Source organism: Mizuhopecten yessoensis, unplaced genomic scaffold, assembly GCF_002113885.1.
Source record: "Mizuhopecten yessoensis strain PY_sf001 unplaced genomic scaffold, ASM211388v2 scaffold10963, whole genome shotgun sequence".
NCBI lineage: Eukaryota > Metazoa > Mollusca > Bivalvia > Pectinida > Pectinidae > Mizuhopecten > Mizuhopecten yessoensis.
The window spans coordinates 591,830-601,330 of record NW_018408809.1 but is presented as its reverse complement, the minus strand read 5'-3'; the positions used below and the strand labels follow the sequence as shown (position 1 = coordinate 601,330).

General features: G+C 40.7%; 1 protein-coding gene across 1 annotated transcript in view; it reads left to right on the top strand.

Moving 5' to 3' along the window:
• The first annotated feature begins 5,572 nt into the window (after positions 1–5,572).
• Positions 5,573–9,501, top strand: part of LOC110464130 (zinc finger C3H1 domain-containing protein-like) — an 86,578-nt gene continuing 82,649 nt past the window's right edge. The window contains 2 exon segments of the mRNA XM_021519194.1: positions 5,573–6,235; positions 8,182–8,639. Coding sequence (XP_021374869.1) covers positions 5,665–6,235; positions 8,182–8,639 — 1,029 coding nt within the window. The 5' untranslated portion in view covers positions 5,573–5,664.

Sequence of the window (9,501 nt, the reverse complement as noted above, 5' to 3'; positions counted from 1 at the left end):
GGTGAACGAAGGGACAGGAGGGGAAAGGGAAGGAGTGAGTGAAAGGGTGAACGAAGGGACAGGAGGGGAAAGGGAAGGAGTGAGTGAAAAGGTGAACGAAGGGAAAGGAGGGGAAAGGGAAGGAGTGAGTGAAAAGGTGAACGAAGGGACAGGAGGGGAAAGGGAAGGAGTGAGTGAAAGGGTGAACGAAGGGACAGTAGGGAAAAGGGAAGGAGTGAGTGAAAGGGTGAACGAATGGACAGTAGGGAAGGAGTAAGTGAAAAGGTGAACGAAGGGACAGTGGGGAAAGGGAAGGAGTGAGTAAAAGGGTGAACGAAGGGACAGTAGGGGAAAGGGAAGGAGTGAGTGAACGGTTGAACGAAGGGACAGGAGGGGAAAGGGAAGGAGTGAGTGAAAGGGTGAACGAATGGACAGTAGGGTAAAGTGAAGGAGTGAGTGAACGGTTGAACGAAGGGACAGGAGGGGAAAGGGAAGGAGTGAGTGAAAAGGTGAACGAAGGGACGGGAGGGGAAAGGAAAGGAGTGAGTAAAAATGTGAACGAAGGGACAGGAGGGGAAAGGGAAGAAGTGAGTGAAAGGGTGAACGAAGGGACAGTAGGGGAAAGGGAAGGAGGGAGTGAAAAGGTGAACGAAGGGACATGAGGGGCAAGGGAAGGAGTGAGTGAAAGGTGAACGAAGGGACAGGAGGGGAAAGGGAAGAAGTGAGTGAAAGGGTGAACGAAGGGACAGTAGAGGAAAGGGAAGGAGTGAGTGAAAAGGTGAACGAAGGGACAGGGGGGGAAAAGGGAAGGAGTGATTGAAAGGGTGAACGAAGGGACAGGATAGGAAAGGGAAGGAGTGAGTGAAAAGGTGAACGAAGGGACAGAAGGGGAAAGGGAAGGAGTGATTGAAAGGGTGAACGAAGGGACAGGATGGGAAAGGGAAGGAGAGAGTGAAAAGGTGAACGAAGGGACAGGGGGGGGAAAGGGAAGGAGTGATTGAAAGGGTGAACGAAGGAACAGGATGGGAAAGGGAAGGAGTGAGTGAAAAGGTGAACGAAGGGACAGAAGGGGAAAGGGAAGGAGTGAGTGAAAAGGTGAACGAAGGGACAGGAAGGGAAAAGGGAAGGAGTGAGTGAAAGGGTGAACGAATGGACAGTAGGGTAAAGTGAAGGAGTGAGTGAACGGTTGAACGAAGGGACAGGAGGGGAAAGGGGAGGAGTGATTGAAAGGGTGAACGAAGGGACAGGAGGGGAAAGGGAAGAAGTGAGTGAAAGGGTGAACGAAGGGACAGTATGGGAAAGGGAAGGAGTGAGTGAAAGGGGGAACGAAGGGACAGCAGGGGAAAGGGAAGGAGTGAGTGAAAAGGTGAACGAAGGGACGGGAGGGGAAAGGAAAGGAGTGAGTAAAAATGTGAACGAAGGGACAGGAGGGGAAAGGGGAGGAGTGATTGAAAGGGTGAACGAAGGGACAGGATGGGAAAGGGAAGGAGAGAGTGAAAAGGTGAACGAAGGGACAGGGGGGGAAAAGGGAAGGAGTGATTGAAAGGGTGAACGAAGGGACAGGATAGGAAAGGGAAGGAGTGAGTGAAAAGGTGAACGAAGGGACAGGGGGGGGAAAGGGAAGGAGTGAGTGAAAGGGTGAACGAATGGACAGTAGGGTAAAGTGAAGGAGTGAGTGAACGGTTGAACGAAGGGACAGGAGGGGAAAGGGAAGGAGTGAGTAAAAAGGTGAACGAAGGGACAGGAGGGGAAAGGGAAGGAGTGAGTGAAAGGGGGAACGAAGGGACAGTAGGGGAAAGGGAAGGAGTGAGTGAAAAGGTGAACGAAGGGACAGAAGGGGAAAGGGAAGGAGTGATTGAAAGGGTGAACGAAGGGACAGGATGGGAAAGGGAAGGAGTGAGTGAAAAGGTGAACGAAGGGACAGGAGGGGAAAGGGAAGGAGTGAGTGAAAGGGTGAACGAAGGGACAGTAGGGGAAATGTTCTGGTTGCATTAGTTGTCTACTAGTTGAGTTCAAACCTCTTCGTTGATTTTATAAATGATTGTACAGCAAGTATGATGTTGGCATTTGTTTGGAATGGGAGGTCTGCATCTCCCCATATAAGAACATCCAGTTGGGGGACTAGTTGAATACCGATGTTTGATCTAGCATCTAATAATCTTATTCGAGGATTTGAAAATTGTGCACAGACAAAAAAATAATGATATTTCATTTCATCAGATTTTATTGACTTTATATATGTCAATTGGATTGGACATCAGGCTAGGCCTATTTAAGTCCTTTCCAAACTTATTTACAAACATAACATATATTCTGTCATAACAATCCAATTAAACAGTGCAGGGGAGATAACTCCAATTTAGCTTGTGAAATGAACATTTTACAACTTTTGTTTAATCATTTTCTGTTAATGATTTAGATATTGATAATTAAATAAATCATGTATGNTAGCTTGTGAAATGAACATTTTACAACTTTTGTTTAATCATTTTCTGTTTATGATTTGGATATTAACAATTAAATAAATCATGTATATTTATTGACAACCCATCCTACATAAAATCCAAGGGATACAGGCCCAAAAGTCCCTGTGTATAAACACATTGGCCATCCACCCACTGGATATATAGGATAAGTTACCAAGAAATAAACATTTTGTAAAATTTCAGAATATGTTATGGAATTTTTTTTTTATATGCATCTTCATTACCATCATCGCAATGACACATAGGTGAGCCACAAATACCTACACGGAATACATCACTTTTAAGACCACTACATTAATGTCTAATTCGTGCTAAAAGAACCGAGAGGTATCGGTTAAAGACATTCAAATATTTCGGTAAAACGCGTGGTACAGGCGATATTTTTAAATTGAATGTAGAAGATGGCGAGATATTTTTAGCAGAATTATCAATTTTTAAGAATATCTAATCTACAGCGTGGTATTTGATAGTTATCGGGATAACGTTAATCACGATGAAGGTAATTTCTTCTGAAAGGAAGCAAATTATGAAGATAATCTGGTACTAATCTATTATGCATCTTATAAAAAGTAGAAAGTTTATTTTTTTCACTCCTAGATTTCAAAGGTACCCATCTGGTTTCAAAGTAAGGTGCCTCACCAGAGGCGACAGAGGATAGACCAGATCTTACTCTGGCTGCGTCTATAACTGTACTATCTCCAAGGCATTTGACAGTTCGACAGAACAACCATCCCATATACAAGAGTTGTCATTTATTCATGGAGCAATGTTGATCCAGTACTTAACAATCTCTCGTTCTTTATAAGATATCTTATAACCGAATTATATAAGATATCTCATTTAGATTTGTTTATAAGATATATTAACCACTAAACCACTTATCAGACTGGTCATGAGGTTCGGACCCACCCCATCCCCTCCCTCCCCATCCCGTCCCTTGGACCTAATATGATCTGAGTCATTATATGGAAACGAGTTCTCGTCTTTTATTTAAATAACCAATCGCTAGGCATAAGCCATACCGAGGTGAATCTACTGAAGCGTCAGCTCTTGCCACGAGCTGGCGCCGCTCTTAAGGTCTTCATGTCGTGGTTCGGGTGTAACTTGAATATTGACGATTTCCCAACTTCATAACCATATCAACTGGCAGACATGAAGAGACAAACTCAATCATGCTACCAGAATTTGCTCTGGGCTGTGGTATCATCCCTTGGACTATATCACTAGGTCGTAATATTTGAAACACTTCAGAGGGTGCCCTAGGCATCAAAATTTGGATGCATCTCTGCTACTAGAATTGGTACAGGGGTTAATTCATGTAAAGTATCTCCTTTGTCATAAACGGAAAAGGTTGCGATCCACTCCTATTTTTTTTGCTGAATAGATAAACAAACTCAAGGTTCCATGCTTAGTTCTGGGGTCTGGCCCCACCCCATGGGATTGCCCAGGGCCAAAGGCCATATACGCATGGATGCAGATCTCAAAACAAATTCGCTAATTATTCCTCACAACTGTAAAACAAAACAAAAGAGTGTAGCTACATCGGGGGCTGACGGAAAATGCCCAAGATGGGGATTTGGTCCTTTAAAGTTTTCCCGAATAGATTCCTCTTTGACACTGAGTTAAGTGTATGTCAACCAAACCTGATATGAAGCATCGTTGGAACCACATAATCAGACATTGTGTAAAGTTAGTGTGTCGTCCCCTGAGTACTGAGAGATGGAGTCCGAAATGAGAAAAGTATTGCAATATTGCTTCAACTGAGTGAGCATTGCATGCCCTCGGGGCCTTTTGTTTATATTCGATTGACGTGGGTACCTAAAATATAGGTTATACATGAACTATGGAAACAGCTTATAATGGTTAAAGACTCTTACATACCTTAGAACAAACTATATGATACTATTTTTTTTATCAATTGTGCAAACATTGATAGATTTGCAATTACACACTTGGAAGATAGTTTATCAATTTGTTCTCTGAGGTTATACTATAAAAACGAGAACGTTACCCTATTATGTTAAAATTCGTATGTTTGATGACGGACTTAGATAGCTTTATATACACGGTTTGACCGACCTTAATTTAGAGAAGGGTTGGGGAGAGAAAACCTGAAACGAGCACACCGACAATACCATTTTTTTTGTTTTATTTTTCTCTTAAAAATAAGATATGGCTCAATTTTTTAGTGAAAACAACCATACAGTGTTTCTTGTGATCAGAGACGTATATAACACTTTATACGTCTCTGTTGTGATCAACAATATATACGGTACTGCAATTTATGATGGAGTGGTGATGCGCTGATTTCAAACAAATCCGTGACAAATTCTATAATGTGTATCGTACATGAAAAAACGTATATTTGCTACCGTTTCTGTGCAGATATTATTTTTTACAGTTTGAGTATACAAAAGTTATGATATGTTTGCTCTGAGACAAACACAATATAAACAAATATAACCAAATACTTGTTTAGGTTTAAAACCAGACAGATTAAAATACAGCTCCTCATTACACTATCGTTCGCTAGTAGAACGATAGTATAATGAGGAGTTGCATTTTAATCAGATCGGTTTTATTTAAATATTTTTGTCATACTGCAAAGAAAAATGTCGCACGGTGGTACATAAGAGCACGTGCGCCTGTTGTAAGGGAGATAACTCGAAGATTCGAACCGAATCAATCAACAATATGGCGGAATGTTAACAATCAACAATATGGCGAAACGGTTTGCAAGCCACACGGAGAGTGAAATTGAGACAAACACAAAGAGAAGTAACAACCATATTGTTGACTTATTATAATTTAAAAAAATATTAAATTGTTGAAATTATACAAAAAATGTTTTTTCTGTTTTCCCGTACTACCGCCCTACACAGTATCTGTTTTCTGACAAACACGAGTCCCAACCTATAATTGGCTTTGCAGTATGACAAATTCGTTATACATGTCTTTGGCATTCGGCTCAGGGTACATAAGGTCCTGACAGCGAAAATGAGACCATGTACCCTGTCAAAGACCTGTGTAACTAATATAGTGTCGCCAACATCTACGTAAAGCCTAAAAGTCTATAAGGCGGAAGTAGCGAAGAGTTGTGTCCCCTCAATTCGTGCAATTTGACGCCATTTTGTAAGTCTCCGAATCAGTCTTATATTTGAAAGTGAAACTGGTTGCGTTTGAGAATGAACTGGACAATATGGCAGAGACAGAAACAATGAAACCACATGACGATTCCACTAAAGAGGAGGGGGAGTTATCAGACGACGATGATATCGTGGAACCGACCAAAAGCTTATCGAGTGTTGACCACAGAAACCGGGGGGCTGGCGATAGAAACCCAGAGGGAAAGTGTAATAATACGAACTTTAACACGAGAGAGTCTAACAACATTGGGAGGTTTCCCCCTAATTCGTACGGAGCCAAGATATACCGACCAGTACACAATACCAACTGGAAGGGAAAAGGAATGCATGTGGATTCCACTGCAGGAGGAGGTCGTGGCGGGCCTGTCCAGGTTTTTGACTATAGTCCTGGGATTCCATCTTTACTTAGCTTACCTCTCTATGACAGAATCCAACCCAGGGGTAATCACGTCACCAGATACCCACCGCCTCCTCCCCCAGGCCCTCCCCCATTGACAGCTCGGAAGATGCCTATCTCCATGTTGCGTGGGAGAGGAACAAGAGATTGGCTCGAGTGCAACGACAAGTGGGTAGAACCAAGGCCTAGGGATCACGACACACCAATACCACATGCATCACCAGGATGTATCCTTGACATTCATATCATTTTTTCAGATTTCTGATGGCCCGACTACTCCTACCGCTCTCTTGCTTCCTCCAATAACCTAAATCAGTTAGCTATAAACAGGTTGTAGACTTTCCAAGAATGTCCCTTAAAGCTATATACACCTGGTTCACTGAGTCTAAAATGATTTAGAAATTTTGGCACGATTTCGCTGACATATATACTAAAAGTATTATCATCATAAGTCTCATTTGTGTGACAAACAAAAATTTAGAAAAAATGAAACTGGCTTTTTGCTGGAAGATGCAGATATTTCTAATCTCTTAACAGCATGCAGTTTATCGATCCATGTGCGACATGTGTGTGAAAGTGACGATTTGTTTCTAAAATATCAGTTTGATGTGCATTCCGGGTGCGGGTCGCATATTTCCCGCATATTATAAGGGCCGGAGTTCTGACGTTAATCGACGACGGACCGATATGAAAAAAAGTTGATAAAACGTCAGAATAATTCGGACTAATGTACAATGTACTGACGATCCAATGCGTGTTTATGGAAATGACAATCGGAAAGATCCGCGATTTGATAATTCGTCAGTTCTGTTTTCATGCAATGTGTATTTAAAATACAATCAACCAGTATCTTTTTTAGAGTATTGTTTGCGTCTTACGTTCAACAATCTTACAACACTTAAATTAAAATACCTTCTAAAATTTTCGAGATTTACATCTGAAGCTGAAAGGAATTTGTTGTCAGCCTAAAAGTACTGCTGTACAATCGCATGCTGATTGTACGTAGAGACCGACAACTATCAAAAACTGATATTTACATGAAAAAGCACTGAAGTACATTTACAACACCTGGCCTGGCAGGCTTTGTTGAATAAGTCTTCAAGCCCAAGAAAAATAGTTTTAATTTGTCAGATGTTTACCGTTGACGTGCACAAGACAATCAGAGACGTACATGTGACAAATTATTAAGAAGTGGGGGGGGGGGGGGGGATCATCGTTGAAAGCCCTGGACCCTCTCATCCGTAATAATAATAATAATATTGGGCAACGATTTGGAAGTTTATATTTGTTAAGGACTGAGTCTTTATCGCGTATCATGTAAATTGACATCATCTAAGCCGATACCAGCCATCTTTCGCAAACAACATTAATCAGCTTCTTCAATTTACCGAAAACTTACTATCACAACTAAGAAAAGCCATGTATTTCAATGTTAATCATTGTTACATATACACATTTGGAACTGTTCGTATCAGTCGACTTGTGTGTAACATAAACATACACAATTTTACATTTAAACACTTAGATTACTTGTAAATTAGTTAAATGTTTGAAGGTGGCGAAACTGCCTGTACCTTTGAGCAAAACCATGGAAGGCCTGATGATGTCACAAATGTTGCTGCGTGACGTCATTCAGGCGTGTTTACAACAATGTTTATTTATAGGCATTTCAGTCAAATCTTCTTCTGTACTGGTGCTCGCCTGCATTTTGATACATGCGTTTTTGGACGAATAATTGACCGAAACCCTCACTAATCTGACGAATTTGCCTGTACTAACGTTAGAGAGTCTAGAATGTAGAGGTCCCAGCATGTTTAAATACTGACTTAACAGGTATGAGTTTGCCTTTTCCCTTCCTATTACTGCCCATACCGAAAAAAGTTACAAAAGTTATTTCTTTTTAGGTACAAAATGTTATAACTTTTGATGCTAGATTGGAACCTTGTGAGAAAGAGAGTTTCAATCTAGTACTAAAAAGTTACAAAAAGGTATTAAAAAGTTACACTCAAACACTTTGTTCAGTTCAATCATTACTTTATAATCATGCTCTCTTCATTGCTGTTTCCTTTTTTCTATCATACCTACGTTTTTTTGTTTTTTTTCAATTTGACAGTCCTATTCATAAACATGTAGATATACCAATGCATGTTATTGCCCTTAACAAAATTTCCAGTCTGGGACAAAAGAAAATTAAAGACAACTCGTCAGAATATTAAGAAAAATGAAGAATCTAAAAAAGATGAGTATGATGATTTATTAGAAAGTTATAAAAAGGAGCAGAGGAATATTCGTGACCAATTAGCAAAATATGATAAACCACCAGTAAAAAAGTCTGAGTCACCAAAAGAAGACAAAAAGATGCCTTCGACAACTACTGTTAATGCTAAAGAGTTGGTTCCTACTGTATTCGAGGAAGTTAAAACAGCGGGAGATGTAAAGGAAAAATCTAATCAGACGGCTGTCAATAACACTGCTGGACAGGTTCCTGATAGAGAAATAAAGGATTTGGTGTCAAATGGAAAGGCTGAGATAAGTAAACCCTCGGCTACTTCTGAGGTCTTGGATGTAGAGGAACCCAACAGTGACCAACCTGCAGCAGCTACAAGTCCACCTGAGAAAACAAGCCAAAATGTAAGCTAGCTATTGTATACTTCACATTGATACCAAATCAGCATGGCAATGTCCTATACTTGATTGTACTTGATTAAAATGGGTATTACTTTAAAGTTTCGCACAATTCACATCTTTCAATGTGCATGCCGAGCTGGAACTGGCCTTGTTGAAACTGATATGAGTAAACTAAATTCAGAAACAACAAAATCCTGAAAATATTGTATTTATATCCTAACCTCGAAAAAAAATTGTGTATCGTACCTTATTCAAAATATTGTGATATCTATTGTTGCACGATATATTGTTGCAGCCCTAATTTGTACTGTAGTATATATGCTTAAAGTCAGTACATGTATTACAGTGTGGCACTGTGTTGTATCTTTGAGCAAGATACTTTACTCTGCTTTTTCCAGTCTACTCAGCTGTAAATCAGTACGTGGTTTGGTAGTGCTAGAACTGTTGAATGCTAGCTGTGGGTGCTGAAATGACTGCACCGGTTGTATGCTCCCCAGGGAGCTGAGAAAGATGTTGGCTGGTTGCAAAGGCCCTATAACCATGGATAATAATTTGTGAACTGTTTGAGACGACCTACGAAGTGCCAAGTGAGCTTATGCCGTGGTGCGGCGTCCGTCCGTCGTCCGGCGTCAATATTTTACTTTAAACGACTTCTTCTTAATAACCGAAAGGCCTAGGGTGATGATATTTGGCCAGAAGCAAACTGGGATGAAGGGCTACCAAGTTTGTTCAAATAAATGACCTTCATCTATTTTCAAGGTCACAGGGGTCAAATATGTTAAAAACTTTAAACAACTTCTTCTCAATAACCAAACTGCCCAGGGAGATGATATTTGGTCAGTAGCATGCTAGGGTGAAGGGCTAC